Source organism: Sphaerodactylus townsendi, linkage group LG03, assembly GCF_021028975.2.
Source record: "Sphaerodactylus townsendi isolate TG3544 linkage group LG03, MPM_Stown_v2.3, whole genome shotgun sequence".
Lineage (NCBI taxonomy): Eukaryota > Metazoa > Chordata > Lepidosauria > Squamata > Sphaerodactylidae > Sphaerodactylus > Sphaerodactylus townsendi.
In genome coordinates this window covers 70,700,503-70,717,652 of record NC_059427.1, presented here as the reverse complement: position 1 = coordinate 70,717,652, position 17,150 = coordinate 70,700,503, and the positions used below count along the sequence as shown (strand labels likewise).

The window sequence follows — 17,150 nt, the reverse complement described above, 5'->3', positions numbered from 1 at the left end:
GCGGCTGATTTCATTCCAGTGGAGCTGAGTTACTGTATTAAACGAGCCCTCTGCACATCAGCACGCAATGGGGAATCAAACTCCAGGTTAGAGTCCATTTCTCTTAACCGCTGCACCTCATTGTTTATCGAGAGATTGGTTAAAGCGTCTTTTCAGGCAAACATTTGATTGAGCTGTTTGGTTAACTGCTATACCTCTGTGATAGGATTTTCTCTTTTGTGGAAATATTTTCAGTGGAATCCAGGAAGAGGTGTAATCAGTTACTGGAAAATGGTTGGTTTTTCATGTAATTTTGTTATTGTTGTTCAGGGGTTTATTGCTTCTGTGACTTGTTTAAGCCATGGTGGGGTTTAAAAGCATAATATAAACATTTTAATGAATATATGTTGAGAAGAAAGTGGGCAGGAAGAACATTCCAACCTATGGAATATAAAGTTTGGCAAGGTCTGACAGATGTGGCACAGTCAAGAAATTAAGCAACTTCGCCGCAATGCACATTTTGCTTTTGCATGTATTTAACTTAAGATGGCAGTATGATCTTAGTTAACAGAATGGAATAATACTGAGTAAATGTGAACTGTCCTCTAATATTGTGTGGGATTTTCTTGTTTGCTTTTTGGCTTGTATAGCGAAGAACTCAAATTGTAGATACGTCTGAAAATAGAAATTGTATTCCATGAAGCTTTGGGATACCTCTCAACATAATGCTTTTGACTCATGCCTGTTTGCACATTAAACAGTTACTTGTTTTTGTCCATTTTCTGGCTTTTGTACATGAATGTTCAGGATGCCAGCTGAAAACCATGACACTGGGAATGGCATGTAAGGGTGGAATTTGCATGGAGCTGCAGTAACTTTATTTCTAAGCTTTGATACCTGGTATAGTTGGTTGTGTCCACTGGTGTACATAGTTTCTTTCATGTTTATCAATCATTTTTCTAGATAAGAACATAAGAAAGAGTCTGCTGGATCAGACCAGAGTCCATCTAGTCCAGCACTCTGCTACTCGCAGTGGCCCATCAGGTGCCTTTGGGAGCTAACATGCAGGATGTGAAAGCAATGGCCTGCTGCTGCTGCTCTTGAGCAACTGGTCTCCTAAGGCATATGCAATCTCAGATCAAGGAGGATCAAGATTGGTAGCCATAGATTGGTAGCCATTTCTTCTCCATAAATCTGTACAAACCCCCTTTTAAAGCTACCCAGGTTAGTGGCCATCACCACCTCCTGTGGCAGCATATTCCAAACACCAATCACGCGTTGCGTGAAGAAATATTTCCTTTTATTAGTCCTAATTCTTTCCCCCAGCATTTTCAATGTATGCCCCCTGGTTTTAGTATTGTGAGAAAGAGAGAAACATTTCTCTCTGTCAACATTTTCTACCCCATGCATAATGTTATAGACTTCAATCATATCCCTCCTCAGTCGTCTCCTCTCCAAACTAAAGAGTCCCAAACGCTGCAGCCTCTCCTCATAAGGAAGGTGCTCCAATCCCACTGTTCGTAGAGCTGCGCTGACCAGAACATGCAAGCTTTGTTTATTCACAAGACTGAAGAACTCGGCTGAGATTTATCTTCCTTTTGTTTTGAGCTACTTTGGGTCTCCCTAATGGAGAAAGCAATGATGTGAATATTGTAATCAATGTGAGGAGCTGCATCCATGAATTTCCTAATTCACTTTTATGGGCATCCCAACTATTGAACATTGAGCACCATAATTTGGATGAAGCAGTGTTTCATTTTTTTCCTGACCAGAATTCTCCACCCATCGAATTAACTGGGTGCCCCAATCCCAGCCAGTCAGAATGAGTCCTTACAGTCAGATAGCGGCCTCTGGATGATATTTATGCGCTTCCTCAGCCATTAGAAGTAGAAACTTGTTTTAATGAGTTGAATTGAAATTGCTGTAGGTGGAAGTGAGCTTTTTTGCTTCACCTTCCTGCTACAGCCCCCCCACCCCCAAACCAGGGAACCTCTAGGAGCAACACTGGATATGATTGGGGGGGGGGGGGAGAGTCTGCATTGGGTGGGGGAAATCAGTGAAAATCGCACACAGCAATCTGCTGGTGAAAGGCTTTGGATCCATCTCTCTCTCTCTCTCTCTCTCTCTCTCTCTCTCTCTGTTTTATCTTTATTGTGTTTTCTAGAATTACATTTATACTACTAAATTGTGCAAAGAATTTTAGTGGGTGAAAAATCAGATAGAGGAATCTGAAAACATGGGTTTAAATTGGAAGTGTCAAATGTCCTTATATTTTTAGACTAACTTTGTTCCAAGAATTAATTTTGCGACTAGAAACCTGTGTACACAGGATGGAGATGAAAGAAATATTGGAGGAATGCCAAATGATTTGCTACCTGTCTATGAAACTTTGGCTTTTGTTATTTGAACAGCTTACTTTCATAGTACATCCTAAACTTTCTAAAACTTTCCTGACTTTCAGGACGTTTGCTGTGGGTAATGGAGGTACCATTATTTCAATTTCACAGCTTCACTGGAAGATAATTATGAGATTCTTTGTATCTTATGTGTAATAAGCATACTCTGTTTTGGCTCGCTTTGTTTTTGGATTGCGTAAATAGGAATGAAAAACAACATGAGAGATAAGCTCATAAAAGAATAAAATGTTAATGTAATTAAAATTTCCAGTTTTTTTAAAAAAAGTCCTCAGAGACCTCAGATTGACTGCCTGATATCAAAAAATAGAAAATGATTTTACAAAGTCAACGAACAGAGAAATAATGAAAACCTGTGTGTCTTAGGCTGTTTCTCTCTATGGCAAGCAGTTGGTGAAGTGATTAATAAAACTTATAACCTTTTTTAAAAGTGTGGGATTCAAAGTCAATACAGCATTGGTAACACAGCCACTATTAAGCAGTTCTTTTAAACAAAGAAAAGCTTGATGTTGGTAACTGCAGTCTGGTAAGTAGTAACTATAATTGTTACTAAGGTAACTTTAAATATATATTTCAATGGATAATATATCTGTATTATTGCTCAATATGTTTGTGTTGCAGGAGGTGAACTGTTTCCAGGTTGGCACCCACCTTCCATTTAGAATATGTAGAGGAACAAGCTGCTGTGATCTTCAATCTGAGAAACTGAATTGGATCATCAGACTTTGAACATGTGTATATAAAGAATATAACAGTCAGACTATACAAGACTGTTGCCATTGTTAGAATAGTAGTCATAGTATTTGAGAAACATTTCATGTGATGTAATCTGACCAGTAAAATCTGTTGTATGAACAAGCGGTCCTGAGTTTTTATTCCAACTGGAATCCAACCGAATATCCACCTAGGTTCCGTATTCTGGACTTGGAAAAGGAGTTTGAAGATGCAGGTACCAACTTACAGAGGACAGGATTCAGGTTCTTTAAAAGGAGATGAAGACTGTTCAGTAATTATCTTCCTAGGAAACAAATTTAGATATTCTTACCATTTAGACCTTAGTGTAAGTGAAGGAGTTTTATTGGGCAAGTATCTCACTTAAGATTTGAGAGGTCCTGGGGGAGCCAAGATGGTGACTGACTGTAAATTACAATTATTATGTGCTTTCATTCTTCTTCTACATCAAAGGTATTTGCCAGCAGAGTTGAAAATAACTCCAGCCTCCTACCATATTATTATAAGGGCTCCAGTGACAAGTGCCTGGGAAGAGTATAGGACTGCCTTTGTCTCCTGAAGTGCTGAAAACACCAGTACTGACATGGGAGAATGTCAGTGAGATCCACGCTAAAATCTGTTGTTTAAGTCTGCTGACTCCAATTAACTGTACTATATATTTTATGGAACTTACTTTTACTATCAACTATCTGAGAACTTCAACTAATAGCTTTAAGTAACACTCAACTGTATTTTGACCTTCATCTTTTTGGTATTATAAAGAGACTACTTGGACCTAATTTACAGGACTAGAGATAATCCACCATTTTATTTTGGCAAGATTAATGATATGTGAATTAATTAAATTTAAAGAGGAGTAAATCCAAAATATTATGGAAACATATTCAGGAAGATTGAATACACCGAATGTCTGTTTTGTTTTACATTTTTCAATTAAGATATTTTCAAGGATGGAGACCAGAGTGGCTTTTTTTAAAAGAGAGACTTGTTCTGTCTGTTTTATCTTTACTGGGATTACAAAAGATTTTATTCCATTATTAAGAATATGAGACTTGTCAAAACAAGAAGCAAATAAATATTGACTGGGCTTTTCTCTATTCATCTGTTTATCTGTTTAAAAGTAATTATTACTGGGCTTTATAAACATCTTTGGAACTTTTACAAATATTGTTGATAAGTTAACGAAGACAAAAGAAGTGAAACGAGTGGTTTTTATCATTTTCCCATCTTTTTTCCCCTTTAAAAATTGACTATTTTTCTTAAAGTAAAAGCTTGCTTGTAATATACTGAAACTGGACTAAGAAAAATATTTGCTGCCATTTGCTGTTTTGTTCTCTTGGTGTTACAATTCTTTTTTTTAAGTGGGAAGAAGAGAAAAAAGTGCTCTTTTAATTATTTATAGTTGGACAACACTATCTTTTTATGTTACCATAAACATTGTGGACTTTTCAGTTTTCATAACTATTTTGAAAAGCTATATCGTACATCTTCTATCACTGTATTTTATATCCTAGAGCCCAAGGTAATAAAATAATATATATTAATATTTACTAACTATAAGGTTTGCAGTTAAGATAATGATTGTTTATATAAAAAGGTAATGACTGTTTTATAAAATATTAATTTGTTTGATTATATGGTTGTGTGATTATATGGTTATATGGAAAAATCATGGAGAAAATTTAAACAGATTTAAAAAGATGGCAACAAGGACCAGAGGGACAAAGGAAGAACACAGCTCAGTAGATGATCTGAGAACATAACATCATCTGTCTCACAACATTTAAACTCTTTCAGCAGAGTTAAAACAAGATAAAAATATTTTAGCTCAATTACAGCAAACAGGCAAAAGAACACAAGATATTACTGATGAATAAAACAAGAAAATAAAAACCTCTTAATTACAACAAGCAGACAAAAGCATGGAAGAGAATATTGTTGAAATAAAGGAAGACATACAAAAAATAAGAACTGAGATAGCATACGGACTACAGGAAATAAACCAAAAAACAAGAAACTAAGTTGGATATTCAAAAAATCACAGCCAAAGAAAAAGATTAAAAGAATTTGACATAGTCCAAGATCTGCAACCAAGTTGTTTAGCAGAGGTCGAAGATTTGCACTCCTGGAATTAAAAGGAACACTTTATGTTTTAGTGGAATTCCAGAAGAATTTGGAGATTTGGACTGAGAGGATTTTGAAAATTAATGCAAGATTTTTTTGAGGGTGCAAGGTGACTTCCCAAAGATTGGACAAGTTTTTAGAATGAATCTAAAATATGCAACCCAGAATAAATCACCATGTGGTATATTAGTTAGTCAACTTTACTCATATTAGTCAACTTTACTCATGAAGCTAGAATTTTAGTAAATGGATCTTTAATGCAAAAAAAAGAGTTTGAAATAGCAAAAGGAACGTGGCCAGGATTTCCGCTATCACTGGTATTATTTATTCTGGCAATGGAAATGCTAGCAACAAAAATTAAACAATATAAGAATCTCTGGAATAAAAAAAGAAGAGTATGTTATTTCAGTAATAAAATGAGTATCTCTTTGAAATATACAATGGAACAAATAAATAGATTTGGAACTTATTCTGGATAAAAAACTGAATAAAAAGAAGACAAGGATAATGTTATTAACACCAACTTATACAAAAGAAGAAGAGATGAAAGCAATGTGTTGGTGCTAAAAACCAGTAAAATATTTGGGAATATATTTAACAGGACAAAATTATAATCTCTACAAAGATAATTATCAAAATACTTGGAAATATCAAGGAAGATCTTCAAAAATGGGGAAAGTTAAGAATTTCTTAGAATTTCGTAGTTAAGAATCTATATTTAAAGTTAATTAAATATTCACTTTACCAGTGTTTTTTAAAATATAAATTTAAATTCCACTTTACCAGTGGGTTTTTTAAAATTCCAAATGTTAACAATTTATGTACACACTTTTAAAAAAACAGCAGATCAGTATAAACAATTTTATTCAGAGCAGAGATTAGCCAAGCATAAATTTTAAAACAAGATGGGAAAAGACGATGGGAAAAAGATTTAGCTGTACCAAACATTAAATTGTACCAGCAAGTTGCCACACTAGTCTGGGTGTCAGAGTGGATTATTAATTGGAGGAATGTAAAACTGGAAACAATTGATATTTTTAAAAATCCATCTGTGGATTAAGAAGTAATTAAGAACAATTAAAACTTAACATGGAAGGCATATTTTCAGAGGTGGTTTGTGAAGACAGCGGCTTCAATTTAGAAATCAAAAAACAATCCCATCCAAAGGAGGTGGAATCTGCCGGTGGGACCTGCATGGAGACATGCTGGTGGATTTGACCTCTCACTGTGCATGTGGCTATTATTTTACTTTCATGGCCCTCCCCAATGGTAGGATGCGGTGCTGGCTGTGGCATGAGCCATGGCACCAGCGACCCTGCTCCCTTGCCATCAGAGGCAGCCCAGAAGCATGGCTGAGAGAGAAGCCAATGATAGTTTTCTCCTGGCTATTTCTTCTCTTGTGCCAGTGGCCAGGGCTTTGGACTTGCATCACTGAAAAGATCGCATAAATCCATAAGACCAAATGGGGACTTCACGGTGGTGGGGCTTTTTTTTTTTTTCATTTTAAGTCTTCCCACAGCGCAGAGCTCCTTGGGAGCAGTGGGGCAGCTCAGCACCACAGCCGGCTTGTTGGGTGCAGCTGTAAGTCCAAGGGCACCATTGTCACCTCTATTTGATGTTTACAGTGATGACAGCGCAAAGAAGAAAATCAATTATATAACTTAGAAGAATTTGTCGGACAATCTAGGACAGGGGTCAACAACCTTTAACACCCAAAGAGCCATTTGGACCCGTTTTCCATGGAAAAGAAAACACTTGGAGCTACAAATACTTTTTGACATTTAAAATGAAGATAACACTGTATATATTGTTTTTTTACCTTTACGCTTTGTATAAACAATTATAGTGTGTTGCTTATGAAATCCATGAAGTGCTACAGAGAACATTACATTTTATTTATGTAAAGAACACATTTTGAACATTTTGAACTCTTAAAAAATAATAACAGACCTCCATGTCTGCCATGGAGGGGGAACAGCCATATTCCTCACTGAGCATGGCCCCCACCCTGGTCCCAAAAGCCACAGCTTCTGAGAATCTACCCCCAAATGTCCTGGGATTTGCCTGCTGGGAGTTGGCAACCCGCAACAACCATGGCTGAGGATGATCCCGGCCTTCCTCCCTTCCATGATCTACAAGCTTACCCTCCACTGGCTTACTCAGAAGTAAACCTTCCAAGATCCATGTGCAATACTTTCCCCATGTGCTCCTGTCCTCCCTGGCAATGCAGAAGCAAACAATTCCCATCCACCCCCGCGTCCCCATCAAACAGCCCTGACGAGTGCAACCTTGCAGGGCTGCAGGTAATAACTGCTTTAAAACCTGACATCGTCTTTCTCACCTGGACTCAGCCAGGCTGCCATCCACCAGGAAAGCCCCTAGAGCTCAGCGGGGCTGCTGGGGGGGAGTTTGCAACCCAAGGTGGCACTGCTGGGGTCCCCCATGTGGTCCCGCCCTCCAAGAAGGACCCAGGGGAGGGGAAAATGAGGCCACCCAAAGAAGAATCGACCCCTAACCCCCCATTCAAGGAGGGGCGTACTGAGGTTAGGATTGCGCTGAAAATCTGCGCTCCTGCAACTCCCTCCCATTTCCCGCCCTTTGTCGCTCAACTGTTCAAGAGGATCCACCAGCGGTGCTCTGCCCAGCCAACCAGGCAGCTCGGACAGGGAAGCCGGACGTGGCTTGGGATAGCTGTCTCGGGCTATGCCTCTCTAGGAACGGGGACTCTTTCCCATTAACTCTTAGGGCGATTCTCTGAAGGAGGCTGAGAGGACCCAAGCCCCATGGAGCCGCAGTACAAGGACGAAAGAGCCGCATGCGGCTCCAGAGCCTCGGGTTGCAGACCCCTCATCTAGGAAAAATAAAACCCTGGCAAGTAGTCAAAGATGAAGGAAAGAATATTTGTGGTTATTATATAATTAAATGGTATCAAATTGAGAGAACAAATAACCAAAGAATGTGGCCATTTTAGATGGAAGACAACTTTTGAGCAGTTAATCACAGGAGACTCAAGTTTTTTATTAAGAAAACTTTCTAAAATGTTATTGCAATAGGATAGTGGAACTGAGCAAGTTAAGATTACTTAATAAAATGGTTGCCAAATTTTGGAGAAAACATACCCATTAGTCAGTGAAAAAATTTTTTTGAACTAAAATTGTTTACAGAATGTCAAATATTAAGTGAGAATTGGTATAAAATGTTTTTCAGATGGTATATTATACCTAAATATAAAGCTAAAGCTAACAAAGATTATAACAGGAAGTGCTGGACATGTCAGAACACAAATGCAATGTTTTAGCTTATGTGGGGGACATTCAAGAAAATCTTGGATAGATATACATAATGCAGTGCAAAAGATATTAAAACTCAAGTTTGAGACAAATCTGAAATTGCTTCTAAGTACCTTACCAAGCAATAGTCCCAACAATATATAGCGAATTATTCAAGAACATGATAACGGCAGCAAGAATAACATGCAGCAAAATGGAAGGCAGAGAAATATCCAGATTTGAATGAATGGATGAGTAAATTAACCAAATACGCAATTATGACAAAACTAACATACTTTATGCATAACAGACCAATTTCAGGATTTCAAGAAAAATTTAATGTCTTTTTAAATTATGTAGTTGAAAATAAATAACAGAATTAAATCAAAATAGAAGAAATACTTAGGAAATATATGCTTCACAATAAATATGTTATTAGATATTAAGATATATTGAACATCTAATGTAAGTCCAAAAATATAAATTTAAACAGTAAGCTCCATACAAATTGCATGAATGTTCATGTTGTATGTTAATTTTGTGTATTTAAATAAAACTTTTTAAACTTAAAAAAATTCAGATTTACCAGGAACAGCAATGTTTGACCTGTCTCCATTAGGTTTGTTTGCTTTAGAAGGCAGAATGAGAAAAAAAGGGGGGGAGGGGTTTCAGCTTTTGTTTGGTGTGTTCTGAATAGTAACTTAGGATACCCTGTTAAAAGGCTCATTAAATACATTTACACTGATCAGGGTGGATTAAAAAATCAACCATTTAGATATTTTTTAAGGGAAAATCTATCTAAAGAGAGTTTAAATAGTTTTCTGTTTAACATACATTATAGTCCAAAGATCTATACATTGCATCATGAAATAGGAATTAGTTTTTAATTATGTAGCAAAAGAGTGTAAATTTTTGGGTAAATGAATTCAATTAATCCATTCACAAAGACGTGCTCTTCCAGAGGTTTCTGTAGGATTATTTTGGACAATTTTTCTAACTAGAAGGTACTATCACAGATGCTTCATTTTGAAGTTCTCAAAACTGAATTTGTGTCTGCAGAGATAACATGTCGCTTCTTCACAGTAAAAATGTTATGAAGTAAATATACAGAATTGAGAAGACATTATCTCTTTGCTCCCTTGCAAATCTCTACACAGAATCAACCCCTTACCTCTTGCTAAGAAATTCAATGAATAGAAGAGCATATGGAGTGGAATAAAGTTAAGTGTGAGGAGGGAGGGGCAGGCCGTTAAAATGAAAGTGAAACCTTTTGAGCAAACTACTGCACAAGTCTTCTGATCTTAGTGTATGTAGCCTGAGATTTATCATATTCTCTTCCTGGATGAAAAAACCTATAATGGTAGCAGGCCATATAAATGCATTTTGGGATTATTTTATTGAAGTTCCTCTACCTGTGGGTAAGGCAGGCATGCATGCAAAATGCAAATACTGCAAGAAAGAAATGCAAGGCCTGTTGGCCTAGATGAAACTGGAGATAGTTCACCTTGTAATAATTTCATAATTATCTGTGTATTTTTAATAGTATAACCAAATCAGTGACTTTCAAATATAACTGTAAAACTGATCTGAAAAGTTATTATTCTAAAAATTAAGCCTTCATTTGGTTTTAAAAATTAAGATTATACAAACAAGAATGAGTCTTTTTGTAGAAAAAAATGATATATTACTTTTATCTTCATTCTTCTTTGATGTTGTTGGGAGTTTTGTATTTGGTTGCACAGTACATGTTAAAAACTCACTAGCCATTGCCTGAGTAGTTGTGTGGCATCACAGAATGTTCCTGAGCATTTTGGGTAGAGAAAGATCAAAGATAAAATAGTGTGCTTCCTATGAGAGAATCAAAGTGATGATTTGACTGAGAGGAAAGCTTTGCATGAGGCATAGAAACAGAAACATTTGTGTGTCAGTGATAGGAAACAAACAAGTGAACAGGCTGTAAAGCCTGTGACATTGTGGGTGAGGGAGCAGGAATGCCATAGAGGCAGTAGAATTGGTCTTCAGACTTGCATTAGTGAGCAAAATGTTTGGAGGTTTTGATGCTTGTTATCTGCGCCTAGAAGTCTAGAGGGATGCATCTATACAACTCTGAATTCTTTCTCTTTGCATTTGGCTGTCTTAGGTGATTCTTGTGATAAGTATTTTCTCAGAAATAATCAGGAGAGTACAGGGAGTAGTGCTTCTCTTTTATGTGTCCTTTGGATGGTCTAGGAGAAAATACAAGAAAAGAACTATAAACTAGTAGAATAATATTGGTAAGATAGCACTGTAAGATGTAACACATCAAGATGCAGCAAAATATAAGGAAACAACTAAAGTAGTGGAATAATTTCAGTAAGATAAGATGAATCTGTAAGATTTGGAAGCTGAAACAAGTGGATCAAGATACAGCAAAATTGTAGCATTCGTTGTAGAACTAATTAGATTTTGAGGAAATCTTGTATGTTTATGAGGTATTTTTGATTGCTGGCATATAATTTTTTTAAATTGAAAATTAGTCTGTGAAACTGACATCAAGACACAGTTGCCTTTTGGAATTTGTATTTTAATTATGTAAATTTAAGAGTTTATTTGGAGGATGAGTTAATTTATATTTTAATCAAAATTTTATGGATTACATCATGCATATTGCATCAATATTATTTTATGGATGGCCTTTCCATTCTGTTAACTCTACGCACTTTCATCTTCAGCTTTGTGATCTGTTTTTGGTGACATATGCTGTGAAGTGTTTGAGCTATTGCCATGAGATTTTTAAATTAAGCAGTGTTGAGTTATTTAGGGGAAGTAGACAAAACATTTTATGAGTAATGGAACTGAGCATATGAAGCATGAGTCTGAGCACAAGTCTATGGAGTCTTCACCTACTCTGGTGCAGTCTAGTGAACTGACACAGAAGGCAAGAAGTTATGCATTACTTCGATTCTTGGTAAGACAGCATAAAGTTGAAGATGTAAGGAAAATGCCAATCCTTTTTGTGCATTTTCCTAGTATAAATTGAGCACAGGTTTGATGAACAATCAAAATTCTGCAGGAAACCATGACATTACTTTTGAAGTATGGTTTGGAGAATCAAGAGAATATGGATACAAGTTTACACATTGATAGTTATCTATTATTGCTATATAAAATGTAGTATGTGTAAATGTAGTTGGCTTTAGAATTGTAGGACAAAGTTCACATAGCATGGATATTCCTACCAATTATTTGTATTTGGAGGCTCTGAGTAAAGCCTATTTGTAGACTTCAAATTAAAACTTGATATTTTCTGGGTTGGACCTTGTGATCCATTAGCAGAATCCACTGATAATCATGGTTCCTTTTTATATTCCCCTCCCCTGAGTCCCTTCTGACCCTCAAAAAGTTAATTTAATTATTTTCATGTTCAGTAAGGCACATACCACAGAAAATTAATAGATTCCCTATTCATATTTGTTGTAGTAAATGGTTCCTTGTTCGGCCTGTTCTACTTTGCAGAATTAAGGGTATGAGTTTTCCCTGTAAACTCAAAGAAAGTGTTTCGCTAATCTGCAATTTAGCATTTTCATTCATTTGTGATGTTTCTGGTGTTTAAATGAGCTAGATGGTTTTGCCATAATAATGCTTCTGTTATTCCATGCTTATCTTACGGTTCAACATATTGATCTTTTTTCCTGGTCTTTTTCTTATACCAACAGGGAAAACTTGTGATAGGTGGTAAGCCTGTGACTCTGGAATACACTCCATCCCTTCAATTCTGGCGCTGCAAACGAGTGAGTATCCGGGAACATAATTTATTTCAGAAAGGGTCATGGCAAAGTCTAGAACTAAACAGGTCATTGAATGCTTTGGGGTCTGTCTAATAATCACTTCCAGGGGGAAAATTTCAAGCTTTCTGGTTGACTTCCCCTTGTCCCTTTATCAAGTGGACAAAGTAAGCTGCTTGGGCTTCAGGTTTTTTTTTAAATAAGACTTCCCACAACTCTGCATTCTATTGATGTAAGGAGAAAAATACTACTAGGATCATAATCTGGGAAAGAATGTATATAATCTTGATATAATCCTGGCCCCTCAATGATGCGGCTGGCCACCACACGGGCCAGGGCCTTTATGGCTCTGGCCCCGGCCTGGTGGAACACCCTTCCTCTGGCTGTCCGGGCCCTGCGGGACCTTAATGAGTTCTGCAGGGCCTGTAAGACGGAGTTGTTTCACCGGGCCTTTGGAGGGACCAGCCGCTGAAATGGTGCCCCCCCCCCCCCAGTTGGCTCTTTACATCTGGGCCTATCATCTATTGGGACTCGCCACCCCCCCCCCCCGGGGAGAATTTTAAAAATGGGGTTGGCCGGACGCCTCTATTATTATTATTATCGCTGTTTTAAAGGTTTTAGTAAATATATTTTAGTAAGTATATTCGACAATATATTTATAATTATATTTTATGCTGTACACCGCCCAGAGCCCCTCGGGGATGGGGCGGTATAAAAGTCCAAATAATAAAATAAAATAAAATAAACTTTTAGTGGGTTCAGGCATCTTCCCATAAAAAGTGTGAAAAAAATTTTCACACTTGCACCCTTCCTCACCTTTAATAAGAATACATTTTAAAAAGCCTTCCACCGTCATCTGAAAGCGTTTAATCCAGAAAGCCTATGGTTTTCTGTTAATTCTTGTGTTACCTGTATTGTCGAACACTTTCACTGCTGGATTCAACTGGTTGTTGTGGGTTTTCCAGGCCACACAGCCCAGAAAACAAGCACTTGTGTTACCTGTTTTTAACTGATTTATGTCAATATTGTAAACTTGAGTATTTAAATGATGAGGTGTAAATAATCTAATAATAGCTTATTCCTGGGTCAATTCCTTAGTATTAAAATTCTAAACTTTCATAAGAGTTCTAGGAGTGTTCTAATGAAGATAAGACAGCTGTATTACCACCAAGTGTTCTATATTTTATAAAGAGATGTAAGTAATAGCTGCTGTCTGTTGCTTATTGTCAGTAATAACTTCATTATTAGAAGAAGTTTCTCCCAGGAATGTGTAATCCAATATGAGGAATGATATTGTGTACATCATTTTTCCCATTCTTCTCTATTAGGCCACATGACCAAAATATGTTTCTAGTCTTGTTAGAATGATCATAGGAATCTATGCTAGTTTATGCATTTTCATAATTATTAATGGAGCTTAATTATTAGCAAGTTTCATTACAAAGAAAACTCCAATGAATTACAGTTGGACAAGATGGATATTTATTGTCAATGAGATTCAAGTACTTGGAGATTGGAGCAAACTTTCCTTCAGCTAAAGGCCTCTTAACAGTCATGATCCAAAGCAGCTTGCCTGTAGCCTAAAGGGCAAGTTAATGCACTGGTATTCCCAACTGACTTCCAATAAATAGGGGAAAAACAATCTAAGACTTAGGATGAAAAAACCTAAGACATCCCCATATTAATGTATCCCCATCCCCACTACTATGTGATTGGTTGCCCCTTGTGGGGGGAGGGGGAGAAAATACTAATGTGATGATATACCATCTTTTTGCTGTCTGAATACTACCTAAGCATTATGGGTTGGCACTGTCCAAAAATCTCACTAGAATGTATAATTTATGCCATAGAGAACCGATAGAACTTGTTCATCAGAAACTGTGTTTCTTGTTCTGTTATGCAAAGTAACCTGAAGGGGCACGAGCCTTTTACAGTGTTCCTTCTTTTCACACTTTGCTTTCTTTTTTACAGTGCAAAGTGTCCACAATAGGCTATCGTTCATCGTGTTATTACTGCAGGCTTCCAAGAGATGGTAAGTCTACTTTTACTAGAGTTCTAAGCTGTGGAGTTTCTTTTGGGGTGGGAGTGGGGAGACAAATATCAGCATGCTTTCTTGGTTGGTGAAGAACTGAATGGCAGGTAATAGAAATTTTTCCCAGTATTATTAGACCAAAAAGTTACCATAGATGAATAGTGAATTTTTGACATCCCTTGAATTTTCATGGTTCTGACTTGGAAGGAATTTTTTGGCCTGAGATAGAGTGTCCTTGGATGAAACATTAGTAATATTGTCCTTGCAATCAATGCACTGCTGAAGTCTGAGAGAGGGAAGAAAAGACCACAGCAACTGGTGAAAATTCAATGATGTCTTCTTCTGAGAATCCTTTTATCCCAATTGTGTCAATGTGATCCAGTACCTCCCTTTTTAATAGAAATTTTAAGAAATTGCCATGTACTTAGTTGTGACATCTGTGTATACCTTCAAACAGCAAACTGCTTAAAAAGTGGTGTTGAGATTGAAAAAGAATTCATTGAACCTACTTAGTGAAATGACTTCATCTATGCTTCCTTAGTGGTTGAGGATAAGCCTGGAAAAAAGGAACAGGAGTTACCCGAGGAACCTGTGCCAGAGGAAGAACCCACTGAAGATGCAGTTCCGCCACAGGAACCTCCTTCTTCTGCTCCAAAGCCTGGTCCTGAACAGCAGTGCCAGTCTCAGGAACCTGAGCTGAGGAAGAAGGATGAAAGCCGAGAGCAGTGGCTTCCACAAGAGAGGAAAAAAGATCCAGAAAAGAGCCCATTCCGAAAGGAAAGCCAAGAACATGCTTCAAGAAGAGAAGCCGTGGAGGCCAAACATCAGAAGGATGAGAGTAAAAGTAAGCCTGATTATTTGGATTGTATTTGTAGCTGCCTTATCTTACTGAGTTTATAACAGACGCTGGATTTGAATCAACTGAGTAGTGATCCTTAAATCTTAGCTACAAGTTTAACTGTACTATTCTTGCCTGTAAAACTGAGTATTGATGCCAGCTGGTGAAATGCCTGGTAAAATGGTATTGGGATGCTGTGAACTTGGCAAAAAAAAAAAAAGAGAGAGAGCCTGTTCTTTGTTTAGTCAAACGTCTTTTGATTGGCACAAAGATCTGGTTCAATTCAACACAACCGGCATTACTAGCAGTTTTGTATCTGTGCAGTGGCAGTGCTCACCATAAGAGCTGCTAGGGAGCTACTTATCACATGTACTTGATTACTACATCCGGTATCACCATGGGAAGTGTCTTTTAAAAGCACTCATGTTAGTTTGTGTGTTGTTTTTTGTTCAGTCAATATTCAGAGAGCCTAAGTCAGTTTTATTTCCAGTGCCTTGTCTCATGGATGCTGGTGACAGTTTGCAAGTACAGTATAAGCATTCCTTATTGAGAGTCAAATGCAGAGTGCGGTTAATGTTTAAGTATATGGGTTCCTGAAATCTGTCTTTTTCTCCTTTCATTGTTTTTCATAGCAATTATGTTAAAGCGCATACCTCGCTATACCCCTCCAGAAGTCATTGTGGGTCTTCTGGCACCATATGTTCGCCTCTCCACTTCAAGTGTTCGTGTCATGAAGAATAAGGCTGGTCGGAGGGGCTACACCTATGGCTTCATTGAGCTGGACTCTCATTCTGTAAGTTTCCATTGGTTTTGTGCTTTATACAATATCTTAATGTAATGCAAATTTTATGCAAATTTTTCCATATGTGCCAGACCCCTTTTGCCTTCTATATTTTGTTGTAGAATTCTCATAGTAGCAGAATTTGTGAGTTTGCTCATGTTTGCCTTTCCTATCCAAAGCTAGCAATCAGTGTGAGCTACATGGTGACTTGATATTGAATCACACTGTAGTGTAGTGTTCCTTCTAAATGCATTATGCCCATTAATGAGTATTTCAAAGTGGCTGTTTTAACTGGATCAAAGCTATTTGTGTGGCTTTAATTCTGCTGCAAGTAACTCCAGGAAGCAATTTACTATCCATTAGTTTTCTTTTTTGGGTGGTGGGGTGGTGGCGGAATGTACTGCCAATACAACAAGTTGTGTCTGATGGGAATTACCCTTCAATTTTCTGTTAAAAAAGAATTCCAGTGTGTAGGTTTACCTGTCTGTTGCTTTTCATTCACCGTTTTGTGTTCTGTCACAGACTTCATGACTGTTACAGCTGTATTTGGGCCTTTTTTGGGTTCCTGGATTTTACAAGATTAGTTAACATTGGTGTTAGTTCTCCTGCCTTATTGTCCTATAGACAGCACTCAAAGAATGTGGGATCCTTTCCTTTCTTTCCTCCTAGCTGAGAACAGGTACCTGTATCAGTCTACTGAGACTTGTCCCTAACATCCAGAATAGTTACTCAATCAGAATTTCATTATCGGATATCTGCAGTGCAGTTCTGTGCAGAATTAATTCAGTCTGAATCAGTTGAAGCTTATAGGCTTAGGCTGGGGTAACTCTGCATAGGATTGCACTGTTAATTTCCATAGAGAGCTGAGAAGAGCCTTATGCAGACTGTTTTGGAGAGATGGTGAAGAAATACACTAAATACATTTGCCCATATAAATGGTTACATAAATAAAAGCATTATACAAAAAACTCTGACACTGGGCAACAAATACTATTTATGCTATTTATATACTCAAAACCATTGAGTACAAATGCACATAGTCATTACAACCCTATGTGCCCTAAACACAACTGACAAATGTGATAAAAACACAGAGTCCTGTCCCTTTTAAGACCTGATGCATAAAATGGATCTGAAGCTCTAATATTGCAGCATTGTGTGATTGTCAACTGCAATTACCGTATATACTTGCGTATAAGTCAACTTTTTCAGCACAT

The 17,150-nt window shown here is 37.3% G+C and overlaps 1 protein-coding gene across 2 annotated transcripts in view; it reads left to right on the top strand.

Annotated features, from left to right (window-relative positions):
- RBM6 (RNA binding motif protein 6) overlaps window positions 1–17,150 on the top strand; it is an 80,900-nt gene that overhangs the window by 46,351 nt on the left and 17,399 nt on the right. For both annotated transcript variants that reach the window (XM_048491571.1, XM_048491570.1), the window contains exons 7-10: window positions 12,214–12,288; window positions 14,254–14,314; window positions 14,856–15,158; window positions 15,785–15,945. In XM_048491571.1, the coding sequence (XP_048347528.1) occupies window positions 12,214–12,288; window positions 14,254–14,314; window positions 14,856–15,158; window positions 15,785–15,945 (600 nt within the window). The remainder of the gene's footprint in view (window positions 1–12,213; window positions 12,289–14,253; window positions 14,315–14,855; window positions 15,159–15,784; window positions 15,946–17,150) is intronic.